Below are 21,617 nucleotides of genomic sequence, written 5' to 3' on the forward strand. Positions count from 1 at the left end.
GGACAGAGGCCTGCAGAGGAGATGCCCTACATAGACTTCAGGTCAACATTATGAGACGTGAGCCCATTCGGCGCAATAGCGAAGCCTGGGAATTGAATGTGGGCTCAGGTTGCTGGGCTGATCTCACTCTCCTAGTTATATGGGTCACATTTGCTCTCTTCTCTCTGTCTCCGAATGTTCCTGTCAGTCGTCCCTACGTAGACTGCAGTCACTTCGTGTCCGGATTAGACGGTCACTATGTGGGTTGTGAGGAGTAGCAGCTGATATACAGGTTTGCCACAAATATGCACAGATGATGCAACGTACAGTGTGGACCTCCTAATATCGGCCTCTTTAACTGAGTGGCTAAGCCTTGGATGTTTCGGTCACGTTTCAGATGAAACTAAAAAAGCAGCCGACCCTCAATCGCCTCCCGCTGTCTGGTCCATTGCAACTGAAGTAGTCCACATTGTTTTTTTAAGGCAAAGGATATAAATACTGCAAAAAATGGTATCTTAGTAAGTGAAAACTTCCTAAATGTAGTTGATATATCTAATATTTCTCATTATGAGACTGTTGTAAGAATATTATCAGATTTTTCCACCTGTTTTATCTAGTGAATGTATCTTATTCCATTTGACTTGTTTTAAGAAATAACGAAAATAATCTTGATTTCTTGTCCAAGAAATGATGCTTCAAACAAGTAAAATGATCTGCTGGTGGAATAAGACATTTTCACTAGATAGAATTACTCAAAACAAGTGAAAATGTACAGAAATAAGTGAAATAATCGTACAATATTCTTACAACAGTCTCATAATGAGAAATATTAGATATGTCGACTACATTTAAGACGGTTTCACTTGCTAATATATCATTTTTCTCAGTGAAGTAACGGCCTAACATGGACACCAAGGCAAATTTTCTCTCGTTTTCTCACATACTGCATCAGACAAGGCCACAGTCTCTGGACCTTGTGCGCAAAACAAAGCATCAACCAGCTGGTACTGTTACTATTACTATAACTGCAATATTTTCCAGCAGTGTCTGGCGGTCGGAGTGGTGAGTATACAGGGCACACATGAGACAAATGGCTTGAGAAATTCAGCAAGGCTGAAACTGCCTTCCTATTCAAAATTCCAGCTCCACCTTAAATGATGTGGAAGTGACATTCAGGCTCCTGCACAGGTATCAGGAAGCAGCTGCGGCTCCATTTAAGGTTTGAAAAGAAAGCTGCCCGTAAAGAAGCGAACTTCAGCCTTGTAGAAATTCAGACGTGAACCAACATTTAGCACCATTTTTGCTGGGCAGGCAGGGCTGGTCAATGCATTATGAGCATAAGTTTATATATGTATTGTACTGTTTTGCACAAAAAAACCCAGATTTATTTTGCTTGTTAAAAATGGTTCTTATTAAAAATGAAGAATTTTAGAGCAATATACACCAGGATACACACTACACTGCAAAAATAGTATCTTGTCAAGTGAAATTGTCTTAATCTCAGTCGATATATCTAATATTTCCTGTTGTGAGATGGTTGTGCACTTATTATAAGATTATTTAGCTTATTTCTAGACATTTTTACCTGTTTTAAGTAAGTTTATTAAGTAATTAATGTCACTATGCTGGCAGATAATTTAGCTTGTTTCAAGGACATTTCTGAAAACAAGTTAGTCTGAAAGCCAGTATAGTGAGATAATTCTACTTTATAAATTTACTTAAAACAGGTAAAAATGTTTGGAAAGAAATGAAATTGTCTTAAGCTTACAACAGGAGAAATATTAGATTAGACTAGATTTAAGATCATTTTACCTGACAAGATGCTATTTTTTGCAGTGTAAAACTGTCAGAAATGTAAATTTTACAGTGATATACAATTTTGGCCAAACCGCCCAGAGGTTGTGAAACAATTCCACTTTTCCTATTACAAAAAGCTTGACGCTGTTTACTTCAGTACCAAAAAATGTATCAGGTCGTACAAAAACCACAATAATTTGTGTTTATTTGTGTGTTTTTACACCCAAACTGTCAGGTAGCCCTCCACACACCAGGCGCCTGCCATTCAACCTCTACTTTAGCAGCTTTTCAGCACATATGACTTTTTAGAGGAGTTCACTCCTCTGCCATTTCAAATGGGAGCACTTAATCCAGCCAGCTCGGCATTAGAGCGCGGATTAAGTCAGATAAAGAGCCATTATCAAACGCGGGTCTTTGTTAGATCTAACCCGGCGAGATGGAGAGTCGGATAGTCCCTCCACAGACATACGGACGCTAAGCCGCAGGAAATAATACAAATAATAGCCGTGAAAAAGGCCGCGAGAAGCATCTTTGATATGCATCAGGGCAGATGTTCCGGGACGAGCAAATTAGCAGTCTTTCGGCCTTAATAAGGCATAATCTCCGCTTTTTCTCTCTCTCCCTTCAAAGAACTCCATGTGCTTTCCGGTGATAAACCCAGATTGAGAGAGATGCACATGTATTTGTGAGCTTTAAAAACCTTTGAATCCCTTTTCCATGAGAAGTGTTAAAGCAAATGGAGGGGAAGGGGAGCTTTTAATGGAATCTCCAAATGTGAGGGCGCAGATTTGTCCAAGTGTAGCGCGGCGTCGCGCGGCGCCTGTTTAACCGCCACTTCCACGGTCCCGTGTGTGTTCGCCGCAGGGATGTGATGACATTTACAGTTGTAAATAAGTAGCAGATTTCCTTTTCACCCTCTCGCTGATGATCATATTATGTGTGGGCACATTATGCAACTTAACCGCTGATGCCCAGCCAGCTTTCTTAGCACTATTTTAGCACATCGCGCTGCAAAAGGAGGACAATGAGAGGGGCTGCATTCTTAAAATAAAGGTGCCAAAAAGACTTGTTTGAGAGATGCCTTGCTCTCGAGCTGTAAATGTGATGTGCCAGTACGAAGAGCCTTAAGTTTAAATACCCTCCCGAAAATTTGAAGGTGTTTTTCTTAGAAACAAACATCTAGACAGATTGGAGAAACAGGCCTGCACACTGCAAATATGGTGTCTTGTCAAGAGAAATGGTCTTAAATCCACTCAATATATCGAATATTTCCCATTTTGAGATGGTTGTGCACTTATAAGATCATTTTCCTCATTTCTAGATATTATTTACTTGTTTTCTGTCAAGTAAAATGATCTCACTATACTGGAGGATAATGTTGCAGGTTTCAAGCTCATTTCTTAAAACAAGCTAAACTATCTGCCACTATAGTGAGATAATTTTACTTAGTAAAAATGCTTGAAACAAGTAAAAAATGTCTAGAAATGAGGGAAATAATCTTAAATGAAGCTCACAACAATCTCAACAGGAGAAACGTTATACATATCAACTTGATTTAAGATCCTTTCACTTGACAAGATGCCATTTTTTGCAGTGCATGTTATGCAGTCGCTCTGTTTTGACTCTTGTTTGGCTCTCATCCTCACCGTCTTTCAGTTTCTTTCATCACCCGTGTTGTTTCCAACCACAAACTCAGCCAACTCTGACTCACAGAGCTGACAGTCAAGTGGTCAGTGTGTGTGTGTTAATGCATTCTGCCTGCAGCGCACAGTATGCTAATGTGTCCAGCCCAAAGGCTCTGCAGTGCGTTAGTGCTGGGTGGCCTCACCTGGTGTCCCTCAGTTTAAGTCTAAAAAACAAAACTCTGCATTTGTGCACTGAACGCAACATGGATGGAATGTAATCCCAGTGCGTTTGGTTGCAAATCGTTCGTATAGACAATATTTTTCCCCAGAGCCGTTTTCCTACATTTGCACATTCGGTTTGTTGCGTCTATAGATTCCTTCTGTGGATGCAAACAAAATTAACACCTGCTCCACGTTTGCATACAGGTGTAAATTGAGAAATGCAGTGAGCAACTGTTCCTCATCGTTACTGCGAGTATTTTTTTAGCAGTTCAAATCAGACTTGGTAAAACAGACGCTAACGCTGCGCATCCATTTGCGCTTTTTATGGGCGTTTCGATGTTGTTATGGAAGTGAATGAGCCATATTGCGCATATCTGTGGCTGTGAATTACATGAAATGCTGTTTGCTTTTGCACAGAAGGTTATAATGAGACCAAAATACAGGCCTTTAGAATGTATCAGTCGTCCACACGAGCCAGGACGCTGGCTTGCTCAGTCTCTAGCAAGCTACCAAGCTTAGCAGCGTGGCTGGATCTACCACATGGGCACCAAAAGGTTGCTCAAAAGAGTTTAAAATGATTTCTGTTTACACTTCGAAACATTTGAAATATTCACACTGCAAAAGAATCAGAATCAGAATCCAGCTTTATTGGCCAGGTTTGTTTACATGTACAAGGAATTTGGTTTTGGTTACAGGAGCTCAGAGCACAGTATCAGACATTTACATGTAGTGAATAAAATAAAATAAAATAAATATAAAATAAAATACAAAAAAATAAAATAAAGATGAAATAAAACATGCATTCCTACCATCACTCACTCAAACACACACACACAGTCATACCTGTAAACCTTACACTGTGCAAAGTATGGGTCTAAAGTTAAAGTGCTGAGTGCAGCAGCAGTTAAAGGGTGTATAGTGGCAGAGAAAGGGATCAGTGAGGTAACAGTCAGATAAGTGGGGTAATAAGGCAGGTAAGTGAGGTAACAGTCAGATAAGTGGGGTAATAAGGCAGGTAAGTGAGGTAACAGTCAGATAAGTGGGGTAATAAGGCAGGTAAGTGAGGTAACAGTCAGATAAGTGGGGTATAAGGCAGGTAAGTGAGGTAACAGTCAGATAAGTGGGGTATAAGGCAGGTAAGTGAGGTAACAGTCAGATAAGTGGGGTAATAAGGCAGGTAAGTGAGGTAACAGTCAGATAAGTGGGGTATAAGGCAGGTGAGTGAGGTAACAGTCAGATAAGTGGGGTATAAGGCAGGTAAGTGAGGTAACAGTCAGATAAGTGGGGTATAAGGCAGGTAAGTGAGGTAACACTCAGATAAGTGGGGTAATAAGGCAGGTAAGTGAGGAAACAGTCAGATAATTGGGGTATAAGGCAGGTAAGTGAGGTAACAGTCAGATAAGTGGGGTAATAAGGCAGGTAAGTGAGGTAACAGTCAGATAAGTGGGGTAATAAGGCAGGTGAGTGAGGTAACAGTCAGTTAAGTGGGGTATAAGGCAGGTAAGTGAGGTAACAGTCAGATAAGTGGGGTAATAAGGCAGGTGAGTGAGGTAACAGTCAGTTAAGTGGGGTATAAGGCAGGTAAGTGAGGTAACAGTAAGATAAGTGGGGTATAAGGCAGGTAAGTGAGGTAACAGTCAGATAAGTGGGGTAATAAGGCAGGTAAGTGAGGTAACAGTCAGATAAGTGGGGTATAAGGCAGGTAAGTGAGGTAACAGTCAGATAAGTGGGGTAATAAGGCAGGTAAGTGAGGTAACAGTCAGATAAGTGGGGTATAAGGCAGGTAAGTGAGGTAACAGTCAGATAAGTGGGGTAATAAGGCAGGTAAGTGAGGTAACAGTCAGATAAGTGGGGTAATAAGGCAGGTGAATGAGGTAACAGTCAGATAAGTGGGGTATAAGGCAGGTAAGTGAGGTAACAGTCAGATAAGTGGGGTAATAAGGCAGGTAAGTGAGGAAACAGTCAGATAAGTGGGGTATAAGGCAGGTAAGTGAGGTAACAGTCAGATAAGTGGGGTATAAGGCAGGTAAGTGAGGTAACAGTCAGATAAGTGGGGTAATAAGGCAGGTAAGTGAGGTAACAGTCAGATAAGTGGGGTAATAAGGCAGGTAAGTGAGGTAACAGTCAGATAAGTGGGGTAATAAGGCAGGTAAGTGAGGTAACAGTCAGATAAGTGGGGTAATAAGGCAGGTAATAAGGAAACACAGCAAGTGAAAACATCTAAACTTAAACATAGTTAATATATCTAATATTTATCATTATTATTGACTGTTGAAAGAATATTGTAAGATTATTAAACTGATTTCTTGACATTTTTACCTGTTTTAAGTAATTTTAAATTCTGAAAGTGTCTCATTCCATTGGCAGATCGTTGTACTTGTTTTAAGAAGTGGCTGCTGTCGGAGCAAAACCCTTATATTTCCATTTTTGTCGATTTTTAGTTTTTGACATATTTTGAAAATACCTGTTGCCCTTTACATTGTGTGTAAATTTCATCATGAATGAATAAAAGCAAACGGCCCAGTATTGCTTGTAAAAAAGTCTGGTTCCATTGACTTACATTAAAAGTAGAGCATGTTTTTTCCTTCTCCTGTAAAGTTACCATTTTGGAGATCCGAGGTTTTGTTCTGACAACAGTGATATGCAGGTCTGAATAGACATATACTGTAAAAATGATCATGTACAGAAAATTACAGAATGATCTGAACATTTGTAAACATCTGTACAGCTGTGTAAATAAGCTTTATGTTACAGAGGAGTTACTGTAATACAGTGAGGAGGTTTAGTGGTTCAGTTTTGGTTTAAAGTGCGAAGTGTCCACTGTGGTTAATGAGCTGCAGCTCTGGGGGAAAAGCTGTTAGCGTGTCTGGCTGTGCTGGTTCTGATGGGCCTGAATCTTCTACCAGAGGGAGCAGAGGTGATGTCCAGGACGAGAGGGGTCAGCTCCGCATTCTCAAGACTTGAGACAGTCTGACGTCTTTCTCTTTTACCTGTTGCTCTTCCAGACCTGTTGTCGTCCATCACCTCAGGAGGCTATCTGAATGACCACGAGGCTGTGACCAAGGCCTTCCAGGAGGCCCGGCAGATGAAGGAGCAGCTCAAGAGGGAGCAGCAGGTTCTGGACGCCAAAGTGGCAGCAGTCAACAGCCTGACCCTCAACAACGGACGCTCTGAGAAGGTTGGTTGGAAGGTTGGCCTGGTTTGAGCTGTAGCAACGCCAGCTTTGCTTCACGACTTCTCAACTTTTAAAAAAAAATGACCACTTTTTCTTTCAGCTTGTTTAAAAAAGGTGCGAAACTTGAAGATGCCCTGAATAAATGATATCTCCGCAAGTGAAAACACCATAAATATTGTAAATATAAGTAGTATTTATCATTTTTAGATTGTAGATTCAAGTTATTTTATCTGCAGAAATTGTTTCATTCTTCTGGCAGGCAGTTTCGCTTGTTTTCAGACAATGCAGATCATTTTGCTTCATATGCAAATATAATGCAAATAGATTTATAGCACAATTTCACCAGATAAAATGACTTAAAACAGGTAAAAATGCCCAGAAACCAGTTAAATAATTCTTCTTATTCTTTAAACGCTCGCCAAATGAGAAACAGAGAATGTTGCCAAGATTTAAGATGATTTCATTTGCCAAAACATCATTTTATTCCAGTGTAGGAGGTTCTTTTATTATCTTTTACACTGCAAAAATGATGTCTTAGCAAGTGAAAAATCTTAAATGTAGTCAATATGTCTAATATATCTCATTATGAAACTGTTGTTAGAATATTATACGATTATTTCATTTACTTCTAGACATTTCTGGCTTGATGTGCTAATGGAATAAGACACTTTTACTAGAGAAAATGACTTAAAACAAAGAATAAATGTATAGAAACAGCTGGAAAAGTCTTATAATATTCATACTACAGTCTCATAATGAGAAGCTTTAGATATATTAACTACATTTAAGATGTTTTCACTTGCTAAGAGATCATTTTTTGCAGTGTGGTGCAGATGGAGCCAGACTGAATGATAATGCGGACGGCAAAACAACATCAGAGAAGCTAAATAGGAGTGAATCTGAGTTGAATGTATGGAAAGTGGCTTGTTTATTAACACAGTGCTTGACAAAACACTAAAAACGTGTCATTTGGGCTTGCGAGGCACTAAATAACATGCTAAATTCTAGCTATATTGACAGGCTCAGAGCAGGCCAGCCTCGCTGAACAGCAGCCTCATGCTAACAGGCAGCGATGATGGTAATGCTAAGTGACTACGGCAACCCCCCCACCCCCGCCCCACCTCTGCTGCCCCACTAAATTGGGCGTGTTTGTTAAACACACTCAGCTGGTCCGCACGGCAAGCAGGCGCGGTGTGGCGAGTGCCTTCACCGTACAGCTGAGCAAACACGGCGTGCAACACACACACACACATTTGAACAAGCAGCGTGTGTTCATAAACAAGAGAATTACACACACCTAACTGACCCCATGATTCTGCACACCTACACTAGTGAAGTAAAAACATCTTGTTAATGTAAATGTAGTTAATATATCTAAATATTAAGGATTAATATATAATATATCTCTGTATAATATATCTCCATTTTTGTCATTTTTCAGTTTTTGACATAATTTGAAAATGCCTGTTTCCCTTTACATTGTTTATAAATTTCATGATGAATGGACCAAAAGAAACAGCCCAAAATGACCTGGAAAGACGTCTGGTTCCATTGACTTACATTAAAAGTAAAGTAGGTTTTTTCCTTCTCCTGTAAAGTTACCATTTTGGAGATACGAGGTTTTGTTTCCGACAGCAACAATAAGTAGTTAATATATCTATATATACTATATTTATTATTATAGATATTCTAAGATTATTTCACTTATTTCTAGACATTTATTACTTGTTTTAAGTGACTTTATCTTATGAAAGTGTCTTATTCCATTGGCAGATCATTTTACATGTTTTAAGCGTTATTTATTGAAATAAGCAAAATTATCTTCATTGTTTCTCCAAACTGAAAGATTGGCCAATGAAATAAGACGCTTTCATAAGATAACATTACTTAAAACAAGTAATAAATGTCTAGAAATATGTAAAATAATCTTATAACATTCTTATAACAGTCTTATGATGAGAAATATTAGATATATTGACTGTTTCAGATGTTTTCACTTGCTAAGATGTCGTTATCTGCAGTGTAAAGACTCCAGAGACATGACTCTCAGAGTGGATTAAAGGGCCCATATCCTACAATTATCCTGTGTTTTATTGTTTTCTTTGATGTCCACTAACAAGAGACAGCAGACAGACATGGCAGATGGGACCGACAGACCGGACAGACAAATTGAAAACAATGGACAGACAGACAGAAGCACAGTGTGTATACATTCATATGGGTTCCCCTTTAATTGAACGCCTGCTGTAAACACATGCTCTCACTCTTGGTTCTCCGCTGTGTAGTGATTGTGCTGATTGCTGTCGGCTTAATGAAGGTGCTTTAGGAGTGATGGCCTCTCTGTGGATCAGCTCTGCACTGACCACAGCTCTAAACTGACCACAGCTCTACACAGACCACAGCTCTACCCTGACCACAGCCCTGAACTGACCACAGTTCTTCACTGATCTCAGCTTTACCCTGACCACAGCTTTACATTGACAGCATCTCTACCCTGACTACATTTGTACATTGACCACAGCTTTACACTGACCACAGCTTTATCTGACCACAGTTTTACACTGACAACATCTCTACCCTGACTACATCTGTACACCGACCACAGCTTTACACTGACCACATTTTTACACTGACCACAGCTTTATCTGACCACAGCTTTACACTGACAACATCTCTACCCTGACTACATCTGTACACTGACCACAGCTTTATCTGACCACAGCTTTATCTGACCGCAGCTCTACACTGATCACAGGCTTATCTTGCCCACAGCTCTAAACTGACCACAGCTTTATCTGACCACAGCTTTACACTGACCACAGATCAACACTGACCACAGCTCTACACTGATCACAGCCTTATCACAGATCATATCTTGTCAGCAGATCTACACTGACTATCTGTACATTGACCACAGCTTTATCTGACTACATCTTTACACTGACCACAGCTTTATCTGACCACAGCTTTACACTGACCACATCTCTACCCTGACTACATCTGTACACTGACCACGACTTTATCTGACCACAGCTTTACACTGACCACAGCTATACACTGACCACAGCATTATCTGAGCACAGCTTTACACTGATAACATCTCTACCCTGACTACATCTGTACACTGACCACGTCTCTATCATGACCACAGCTCTACATTGACCACAGCTTTACTCTGACCATAACTTTTCACTGACCACAGCTTTTTTGAAATAAGGCAGTCTGATGTGTTATGTAAACATCATTAAAGTTTCAAACTGACCATTCAGTTCAGTCCTCAGCACTTCAGCCTCGGCCTTCGACGCTGAAGTTTCAAACAGCGTTTCAGCTCTGAGTGCTTTTAAAACAATAGGCACAATGCAAGGCAACCAATCAGAATAGAGCTCATTTCCATACGTCAGTCTTAAAGCCACAGTAACAAAACTGAAACAGAACAAAAGGAAAACAGTCTGTTTATTTCTAAAGGGCTGTAAAAATGAATTGCCAGGGCTGTTTGATACATAAAACCACAGAAATATAAATTATAATTAAATGATAATAATACAATTATATATAATTATAAATGGAATAAAAATGTAGGATACTGGCCCTTTAATACACAGCTTATGACCCAATAAGTGCTTATAAATTTAGCTTATACACTACTGTTCAAAAATATGGAGTCACTTGTTATTAACATTACTAAACATTGATATGAATTTAATGTATTTTTGGGTATTTATAGATGTTTTATAAAAAAATTTCTAGGACTTTTAAGTTATTATAAGCTATAAATACTATACTGCAATATTATTCTTGACGTTATGCAACTTTTTCAGTCATTTTGATTCTCAAATCACTCTGAACACAATTCTATATATTAATGAAATCACTCTGAACACATAATAATACATTTTATACATTTATCCGCAACTAAATAATTTTTTTACTACTGAAAACGTCGATTCTGAAGTTTTTTAACAGTGATTCCAAGCGTTTGATTGGAACCCAGCAGAAAACTGTATCGCACAAATGTTGATCTTTGATGCTTCTGTTAAAAAAATGGTAAAAAAAAGTTATTAACAGTAAATGTATGTTTTCTCAATGATGGTAAAAATCTGTAAAATTGAAGTCATCTTGTTTCTTAGAAATACAGACTTTTGCTGTAATTTACTAGTTCAACTACTGACATACAGAATTTTACCGTAATTTTACCCTGTTAGGAGCCTCATTTTCTCCACCTTCACTTATTTGTTCCTATTTATTTAAAGTTGGTTATTTTATATCTAATATTTTAATAACATCTCCTGAAAAATTAATGTTTTGACTGGAAAGTAAGTAAATGAAGGTCGCTCTCTGACTTTTGCACAGTGCTGTAAAAATCTGTAAAATTACAGTCATCTAGTTTCTTAGAAATACGGACTTTTACTGTAATTCACTAGTTCAACAACTGACATACAGTATTTTACCGTAAAAATAACAGGAACATCCATTAAAATAAATGCAGATGTGAAATAAAGGTGTTTTGTGTAAATGGACAACAGCAGTGTTAAATACAATGGCTTATTTACATGCATTAAACCTAAAAAAAAAATAAAAAATGGGTTTTGACCATAAATTTCACAGTACTTTGACAGTAAAAAACTTTTGCGATTTAATGTTAATACTCTTTTAAACCTCCTTAGCAGTAATAGCGTCAGACAACAGTGGGAGAAATTAATTCCTTACGATTGTGAATTTATTGTCTTTAGAGCACAAAACTGTCATGAATTAGCAAAGGAACAGCAGAAGAATCTGCAGTGCACATCAGATCCACCTGATTATTTATCTTCTACAGCCATCGTCAGCGTTAGACGCTGTTAGATAAACAGGTCTCAGCTCATAGAGACAAAGAGAAAGACTCTAGAAGAGAAATGAGTCTAGTAGGAACGAGGAACGTCCACTCCAACCACACCAAACACGAGGCGACACACTGAGACGTATTCAGTTTAAACACCATTTTCTAACCTCAATGTTGTTGCTCTCTCTCTCTCTCTCTCTCTCTCTCTCTCTCTCTCTCTCACTAGCTCTGGCTCTCTCTACCGCTCTCCAGGGACAAATCGTCTCTCCATCGCGCATTCATTTAAACCCCACTCACTAACCCAGAATGAATAATTAAATCTGTATGGCTGTGGAACGGTGTAATGCGTTTCATTACAGCGCCGCGGCTCGCCTGGGTCACTCTCTAATGGCGAGCACCCTCTCCGGGTGTGTGTTTTAAAGATGGCACGCGTTTAGGATGGAGTCTAATCGACTAATTAAGCCCCAGATGCAGCTTGAGGTTGCGTGTGTTTGTGAGAGGATGTGTTTGGAGAAAGGCGGGGGTGTCGCGCTGAAACGCGTGCCCCAGCTACATTAGGCATGTAGATGCAGAGTTAATCTGCCTTTTATTGGGTGTAATAAATACCCAGGAGGCCGTGCGGTCCCACTCGCTCTCGTCTCTAGAGCGCTCTCGTTCTCTCTAATGCATCGACCTCGGGGCCGAGAGAGAGAGAGAGTGAGGGAGAGAGAGAGAGTGAAGGCATGCTTATCACTCCTACCTAATTTTTTCGCAAAAGTTTGAGCTTCTGGTTTTAAACTCAGTTCTCCTCCAGCTGACGGCTTTCGGGGTTCTGATTACATTGTAGTTGTTTAAAACAGCCGTGCTTTGTTAAAAGCCTAAAGGGGAATTCCACCAACTTTCCAAAATTCCTCCATAATTCAGTTGTTAAGTCGTTAAACAAAGAGTGGTTTGGTGTGAAATGGTTCAGGTTTCTTTACAGTGGTGGTGATAGGAACCAGGGGTCGCCATGACTACAACACAAATATAGACATTTTATTTACTGTCTAAAACCACCAGTGAACCTACACGAGTCTCCTGTATAAACACATTCTAGACCAAGATCTGCTCAAAACTACTGTAAAACAGTGTCTCAGTCATCAGGCAGTGAATTCATAACCATTTCATGTAGTAACTTTCTGTGAGGGAGCTTTTAGAGGTGGACGTCTGGTTCCTATCACCACCACTGTGAACAGTTCTGACTCAGTAAGTTTCTCTAGAACAGAGCGTTTCACACCAAACCACTCTGAACGACTCCGTTTACATCTTAACCATAGAAAAAAGTAATATAAATTCCACGTGAGTAAATACATCGCAAAAAATAGTATCTTGTCAAGTGAAATTATATGAATTCTAGTCGATATATATAATATGTCCCATTTTGCATTAGTTATATGATTATTTCGCTTATTTCCACACATTTTTTACCTGTTTTAAGTAATTTTATTGAGTAAATTGATTTCACTATACTGACAGATAATTTGGCTGGTTTCAATCTCATTTCTTAAAACAAGCACAATTATCTGCCAGTATGGTGAAATCATTTTACTTAATAAAATAACTTAAAACAGGTAAAAAATTGTTTGGAAATAAGTTCAATAATCTTAAATTAAGAATTGGGAAATACTGGATATATCAACTAGATTTAAGGTCATGTTACTTGACAAGATACTATTTTTGGCAGTGTACATGTGGTTTTTGCACACTTCACATGTTAAAAATGTGTTCAAATGTGAAAAAAGGTTTTGTGTTTGTGCTTCTAAACTGTTGAACTCATTACCTCTTATAATTAAACAGCCAAGTTCAGCAGACATGTTTAAGAAACATATGAAAACGCATGTTTTTAACCGAGTCTTCATTTAAAATACTGTTGTAATTTGTTTTATTTGCTTGTCATTTTATTTTTTTCTGCTTTTGTTGTGCTTTTGCTTTCATTACTTAATTTTACAGCCCGATTGCTTAGCACTTTGAGCTCTTTTGTGTATGAAAAGTGCTCTATAAATAAAATTTATTATTATTATTACTTGTAAACACTTCACATGTGAAGTATATGTGACTTTTCTGTAAGGATACTGACTGAATTATGTCATGTTTTTAAAAAATGAGTGGGATTAATAGAGAAGCTGACTGGATGGTTCCTCTGTCTGCAGGATAAGGCAGCTCTGGAGAGCCTGAGTCAGCAGCTGAAACAGTCCGAGGAGAGCAAGTTCACTCACGCCATGATGGACTTCGGCATGAGCGGCGACTCCGACGGTAAAGCGCTCGTTATGTTAACTGCAGTATTAGTTTTGTTCATTCACAGAGTGCAATATTAAAGCATTAAGCCTCTTAGGCAACATGCAATATGATCAATTACACCAACGTTCAGTAATGAATTTAAATTATTATTCAAAGGAATTGCAATTATTAAACAATGTAGTTCATTTACAGTTAACTTGCTACATTTATACACAATTACACTGATGTGTGGTCATGTTTGTGAATATGAAGTGGCTTTGAATGAGGCTTATTGGGATTTTAGAACTGGAACTATTCATTTCTGTAAAGGTACAGTATAATACAGTGTGCAGCACTGTGCAAAAGTCAGAGATACACAGAAGCTTCAACAGCTAAATCTAATCTCAGCTGTTCAGTGTTCAGTGAGTCTCTCTTTCCCTTTATTCCAGCTTCCATTCTTTTCAGGAGACTCACTTTCAGTCCCTCAAAGAATCTGCAGACACACCTCCAAAGTTCAGTCTTAGAAGCTGGTTGATCATTTTCTGAAGTAATCAAACACATTCAGTGGTGTTGAGGCCTGGACTCTGGGGTGGTCAGTCCATCGTTCAGCTTCTTTGTTTGATGTGTCCGTCTCCTTTTCTCAGTGAGGTTCTTCTTGATCAGCTACACATCCTTTCAGACCCCCAGCGCTGAGTCGTCTTCTCACAGTGGAAGGATGGACAGAAACACCTGTGGATGTTTTCAGATCTGATCAGCTTGATTTTCTCCTCTCTCTCAGAGATGAAAGCTTTAAGTGCTGTTTATCTGATGGGGGCAGTTTTGGTGTCTACCAGCTCTTCCAGGTGGTTGTTAGGAGCCCCATTTTCTCTGTAGCTTTTAATCATCTTATATCTAATCTCCTCAGAAATATCTCCTAAAAAATTAATAACTTGTATTTAATGGCTGTTTTGACTGAAAATTACTTTTATTTTTCTGCTGCCAGTTGAGTTTATAAATTCCTATCAGTGTAAAATGAAACTATCTATAATTATAGTTTAATATAATTTACATATATATCATATAATTGACATAAATGTTCATTTACCATTGTGCTAGGATCACTACCGCACACTAGTCACTTCAGTGTCCACACAAAGTTTGCTGAAAAAGGGTTTAGATGAGGCAGAGTTGCCAGTCTGGGAGTGATCAGCTTGTGTTCAGTGTTAAAGTTGCTCTAAAAAGCACGAAGTGACTTTAATTTTATTTTAAAACATCAAAGTTTTACATTTATACACTGGAGCATGTTTACATGTACATTTTTCCAGATCTGATTCAAGAGCTTGATTTTCTCCTCTCTCTCAGAGATGAAAGCTTTAAGTGCTGTTTATCAGATGGGGGCAGTTTTGGTGTCGACCAGCTCTTCCAGGTGGTTGTTAGGAGCCCCATTTTCGCTTTTTCTTCACCTTGACTTTTTCTTCCAAGAAAAAGTTGGTTATTTTATATATATAATCCTTTAATAACATCTCCTGAAAAATGAATGTCTTGACAGGAAAGTAAATAAATGAGGCCGCTCTCTGACTTTTGCACAGTGCTGTTATTTCTAGCAGGATTAGCTGTCTGTCACTGTGTTTACATGCAGTGTGTGTGTATGACTGTTCTCACGCTAACTCACCCCCCCGCAGGCAGCCCCAGCGTGTCAGACTCCAGGATGTTCCGCGAGGCGCGGGGTCGCGGCAACGGCGAGCCACACATCAAGCGGCCCATGAACGCTTTCATGGTGTGGGCGAAGGACGAGCGGAGGAAGATCCTGCAGGCTTTCCCTGACATGCACAACTCCAACATCAGCAAAATCCTCGGTAAGAGCCAAGAGGGAGCAGGCAGGAGGAGAAAGAGAGGGATCGGGAGGAGGAAAGAGAGCAAAACGAGAGTAATGCGGGTTTTTATGCTCGTCGGGCTGAATGAGCGCTACTTGACTCAGATGTGTGCAACATTTCCACATGACTACAGTTTACATCATTACATTAACACAAGCATTGCAAAGAGTAAGAAAACTGAAAGAATTGTTTTAATGTAATATAAACCGATCAGGCATAACATTCTGACCACCTCCTTGTTTCTACACTCATTGTCCATTTTATCAGCTCCACTTACTATATAGGTGCACTTTGTAGTTCTACAGTTACAGACTGTAGTCCATCTGTCTCTCTGCATACTTTGTTAGCCCCCTTTTACCCTGTTCTTCAGTGGTCAGGACCCCCATGGACCCTCACAGAGCAGGTACTATTTGGGTGGTGGATCATTCTCAGCACTGCAGTGACACTGACGTGGTTGTGTGTTAGTGTGTTGTGCTGGTGCGAGTGGATCAGACACAGCAGTGCTGCTGCAGTTTTTAAACACTGTGTCCACTCACTGTCCACTCTATTAGACGCACCTGCGTTGTTGGCCCACCCTGTAGATGGAAAGTCAGAGACGATAGCTCATCTGCTGCTGCACAGTTTGTGTTGGTCATCCTCTAGTCCTTCGTCAGTGGTCACAGGACGCTGCCCACAGGACGCTGTTGTCTGGATATTTTTGGTTGGTGGACTATTCTCAGTCCAGCAGTGACACTGATCTGTTTAAAAACTCCAGCAGCACTGCTGTGTCTGATCCACTCAGACCAGCGCAACACACACTAACACACCACCACCACGTCAGTGTTACTGCAGTGCTGAGAATGATCCACCACCCAAATAGTACCTGCTCTGTGAGGGTCCATGGAGGTCCTGACCACTGAAGAACAGGGTAAAAGGGGGCTAACAAAGTATCAGAGAAACAGATGGACTACAGTCTGTAACTGTAGAACTACAAAGTGCACCTATATAGTAAGTGGAGCTGATAAAATGGACAATGAGCGTAGAAACAAGGAGGTGGTCATAATGGTATGCTTGATTGGTGTACAGGCATGTGCAAAAGTTTGGGCACCCCTGGTCAAATTACGTTTTTTAGATTTTATACACTAAAACAAGTAAACACAACCTCTACAAAGGATACAGTTGCCCCCTATTTTACACACAATTACTGTTTATTTGCTGAATTTAAATACTGGGGGAAAAAGCAGAATATAAAATGTTTCCAATGTAAAACTTAACCATTTTGAATTGATCTGATCAAATAAAACGTTTCTCCCCATAACTCTGTTATCTGATGAACTACACACTTAAAAAGATGGTTCTAGAAGGGTTCTTTAGTAAAGAAAATGGCTCAATATTGAACCATAAATACTCAACGAACCCTTTGCATGACTAAAATGTTCTTTGCATCGTGAAAGGGTTCTACAGATTGACGGACAATGTGCTTTTCGAAAAGTTCTATAAAGCATCAAAAAGGGCTTTCCTGATGCTATAAACAACGCTTTCCAAAAAGGTTCTGTATAGAACCATATAAGACACATTTTCCATCAGTCTGAAGAACGGTTTCATGATTCAAAGAACCCTTTAGACATGGAAAGGGTTCGTTGAGTGTTTGTGATTCTATGTAGAACCATTTCTTTACTAAAGAACCCTTTTTTGAAAAACAGTTCACACCTCTCCACAAAGACGGCTGTGCTGAGACAAAACGGACAACTGCAGCTTCTTCACGTCAACAGACGCAGCAAACAAGCAGCATTTGAACACAATAACAACACTTCATGTTGACCTGCTCGCTTACCTTTAAAGACGAAAACAAAGTTTGCTTCATATTAATTTCTATCAATTCCATCTAAAGAAAAAAATGCACAATGAAAAACATCGGAAATTGAATTTCATGGCTACTGTGAGGAGCGTAGAGCAGTGCTTTCAGTTGCAGAGCCAAGAGACAACAAGGGTAATAAGCGCTTTAAAGAGGTTTAAAGGGAACGGCAATAAAGGTACACTGTAAAACTGTGGGGTTTAACTTTAAAAAGTTAGCGTTCGGGCAGCCTTACAATTTTTTTATTTATTTAAACTTCAAATGACCAGTTGACTGGACATAAACACAGATTCTTGTTCTGTTGATTTACTATTTGAAGTGCAATTAACTCAAATTTTAAGGGAGATCAAACCAACTCACTGCAAAAAACTTATTATGAGATTATCTAGCTTATTTCTAGACTTTAATTACTTATTTTAGACGATTTTGTTAAGTAAAATTATATTCCCATGCTGGCAGATAATTTTCCTGGTTTCAGGCACATATAGTGAGACAAATTACTTAATAAAATTACTTGAAATGAGTAAAAATGTCTAGAAATAAGTGAGCAAATCTTACAACAATCTCAACAGGAGAAATATTAGATTCATTGACTTTATATTTAAGATCATTTTACTTGACAAGTTACCATTTTTGCAGTGTTTGAGTTGAAACCATTGTTTTACAGTGCATTGCCCTGTGGAATGGAAAGCAGCACGTGTGGGTATGTGTAAAGGGGAGGGGCTATGCGTTTGCTCCTCCCCCTCTAGGGAAAATCCAGTGTAGTAACAGCCGGCAGCGACTTCTGCGCCCTCCGCGCGCGCACATACACAGCCGCGCCGCATTGTGTAACCACTGCCTAATGAATCGCTCTGGAGAGCCGACTCCAACAATGATGATATAATTCATTATGCATTAAACAAGCACTCCAGTCTGTCTGACATTTCCTCCAGACCTCTGGGATTGTGTTTGACATTTTAAAGAGCTCCTAAGCATTTTATAACGCCGGCAAATCTGGTTTTAATAAGGCTCCCGCTCGCTCAATTGTTAACAGAAGGAGTTTCCCCTTTCCAGCGGCCGGGTGCGTGTCGGGCTCGGCGGTGACAGCTTTTTCCCATTAAACATACAGTAGGAGAGTGTAAATTCACCACGATCTCGCACACGCTGAGGGATAAGCGCGCGCCTGCGTGTTCGCAGGGCTCCGCTAATGAGGAATAAGGAGCAGAGGCCACAGGTACTCTTATTGAGCTCTGATAATTAGATGGAGTGTGTGAATGGCCCACTTAACCTGCTGTCACCTGGAATAATGACGCACGTCACGGAGCGGGCGCGAGTGCAGGCGTGAGTGCGGACGCGAGTGCAGGCGTGCGTGCGGCTGCGCTGGTGCACCAGGGCAGAGAGCGCGCTCTCCGCTGCTCTGTTTGACATCATTTCCACTCAAAGGTACTCATTAGACCAAACAAAAGGCCACTTTGTGCGGAGAGAGGGCTCCACCAGTTCGGCCCTCTAACAGGCTGGCCGTGGCATTGTTTAAGAAAATGGCGCTAATGTGGGTTCTGAAGGTGGGGGGCGTGTAGGTGGCACCCCTCGTTTAAACGTTAGTCCTGTCTTGCATCTCCTTTAGAGCTGAAAATCAGATTTGGACATATAGACAGCAGAAACAGTCGCAGCTCTTCTCTGTACTTCTGTGCATTTCTGTAGAAAATGGCACACAGTGTCTGAAACCAGTCTGTTAGAGTGATTGGACACAGTTAGCGCGGTGCTAACTGGTGAACTTCTTTGCTCAAATGTTGCTCTTTGATGAGTCTTAACGATGATCTTGTCCTTAGGAGAAGTAACATTAGACAAAAAGGAAGCACGACACCCTTCTGGCCCAAATAAACATTAAAAAAGTTATTCACAGCATCAAAACTGAAACTCGTGCTGAATTTTCATGCAACTAGTTGCTTGAAACCTACATGAAACTACATTGCACGATGCATGGAGTCCTGCAACTCGTTTGAAACTCAGCTGCAAGGGTCTCAACTTTGTGAAACAAGTTTCATGAGACAGTCGATTTGCTTCGGGCGACTGTTAAGTTGAAATTATGTTGCACATGCAATGCGATGCTTCTGGCCCAGATGAACATTCTGAAAGCTATTCACAGCATCAAAACTGAGGCTCTTGGTGAAACCGTCATGCAACTAGTTGCTTAAAACCTACATGAAACTACATTGCACAATGTATGGAGTCCTGCAACTCATTTGAAACTCAGTCCCAACAACTGCAAGCATCTCAACTTCGTGAAACAAGTGGAAAAAACATGCGGAAATTGAATTTCATGGCTACTGTGAGAAGCGCAGAGAGGAGTGCTTTAAGTTGCAGAGCCAAGAGACAACAAGGAAAAGATGCAAGCTTTAAAGAGGTTTAACTGTTCAGGCAGCCTTAAATTTTTTGTTTATTTATTTAAACTTCAAATGACCAGTTGACTGGACATAAACACAGATTCTTGTTCTGTCGATTTACTATTTGAAGTGCAATTAACTCAGATTTTAAGGCAGATCAAACCAACTCACTGCAAAAATACTGTAGCTTGTCAAGTGAAATGATCTTAACTCTAGTCGATTTCTAATATTTCAGATTTATAAGCACGACGTGTATTTAAGCGTTCATGTGTGCGTTTGTGTATATCTGCTCTCTGACGCCCTCTTCTGTCTCCAGGTTCGCGCTGGAAAGCCATGACTAACCTGGAGAAGCAGCCGTATTATGAAGAGCAGGCGCGCCTCAGTAAGCAGCACCTGGAGAAATACCCCGACTACAAGTACAAACCGCGGCCCAAGCGCACCTGCCTGGTGGACGGCAAGAAGCTGCGCATCGGCGAGTACAAGGCCATCATGCGCAGCCGCCGGCAGGAGATGCGCCAGTACTTCACCGTGGGGTGAGACAGCGACCCTTTCCAATCACATCCAAACAATACCCCATAACAACACTGTATATTGGGCCACACTTTACAGTGCTGTTATTGCAGCGTATGGAACCATGTGCAGTCGTGTGCGAAGGTTTTGCCGCCCATTCCCAAATTACTTGTTGACACATCCTCCAACAATGAACACAGAGCAGGGTCATTTGGGTGGTGGATCATTCTCAGCACTGCAGTAACACTGACGTGGTGGTGGTGTGTTAGTGTGTGTTGTGCTGGTCTGAGTGGATCAGACACAGCAGTGCTGCTGGACTTTTTAAACACTATGTCCACTCACTGTCCACTCTATTAGACACTCCTACCTTGTCAGCCCACCTTGTAGATGTAAAGTCAGAGACGATAGCTCATCTGCTGCTGCACAGTTTGTGTTGGTCATCCTCTAGTCCTTCATCAGTGGTCACAGGACGCTGCCCACAGGACACTGTTGTCTGGATATTTTTGGTTGGTGGACTATTCTCAGTCCAGCAGCGACACTGAGGTGTTTAAAAACTCCAGCAGCACTGCTGTGTCTGATCCACTCAGACCAGCGCAACGCACACTAACACACCACCACCACGTCAGTGTTACTGCAGTGCTGAGAATGATTCACCACCCAAATAGTACCTGCTCTGTGAGGGTCCATGGGGGTCCTGACCACTGAAGAACAGGGTAAAAGAGGGCTAACAAAGTATCAGAGAAACAGATGGACTTTAAACTTAAAACTTTAAAAGTGTCTAATCTCAACCAGTTTTGTCTTGGAATGTGACTAAAAAATATGGAATTTAAATCTGTTGTCAGTCACTGTACCTACATGCCATAAGAGATATTATTTCCATATTTCGAACCATGTAACTGCTCTATATTAAGCAAATGTAATTACATTGTGTAATAATAAGTGTAATATATGTGTAATACATATGTATAAATATATGTACATATATTTAATTCATTCTATTGCTTTTTTGCCTCGATCAACAAAAAAGAGACCAAGACAGGGTGGACTTTATCAAGCTGGGTCTTTCCCTTAATCATTTCAAAGTTTTAATTTATTAATGTCATTTCCAGATATTATTTAAATGTAATTCATTTCATTTAATGTAATTTACACTCTCTGCACTTCTGACCTGAACTTTTCACCAAATTCGAATCATGACAAAATAT

The 21,617-nt window shown here is 40.1% G+C and overlaps 1 protein-coding gene across 6 annotated transcripts in view; it reads left to right on the forward strand.

Moving 5' to 3' along the window:
* The window catches only part of sox5 (SRY-box transcription factor 5), a 412,851-nt gene that overhangs the window by 385,220 nt on the left and 6,014 nt on the right, over positions 1–21,617 (forward strand). For all 6 annotated transcript variants that reach the window (XM_036577717.1, XM_036577716.1, XM_036577715.1 and 3 more), the window contains 4 exons: positions 6,629–6,801; positions 13,786–13,888; positions 15,514–15,687; positions 20,219–20,435. In XM_036577717.1, the coding sequence (XP_036433610.1) occupies positions 6,629–6,801; positions 13,786–13,888; positions 15,514–15,687; positions 20,219–20,435 (667 nt within the window). The remainder of the gene's footprint in view (positions 1–6,628; positions 6,802–13,785; positions 13,889–15,513; positions 15,688–20,218; positions 20,436–21,617) is intronic.

The sequence above is a fragment of the Colossoma macropomum genome, unplaced genomic scaffold (assembly GCF_904425465.1).
Source record: "Colossoma macropomum unplaced genomic scaffold, Colossoma_macropomum, whole genome shotgun sequence".
Taxonomy (NCBI): Eukaryota; Metazoa; Chordata; class Actinopteri; order Characiformes; family Serrasalmidae; genus Colossoma; species Colossoma macropomum.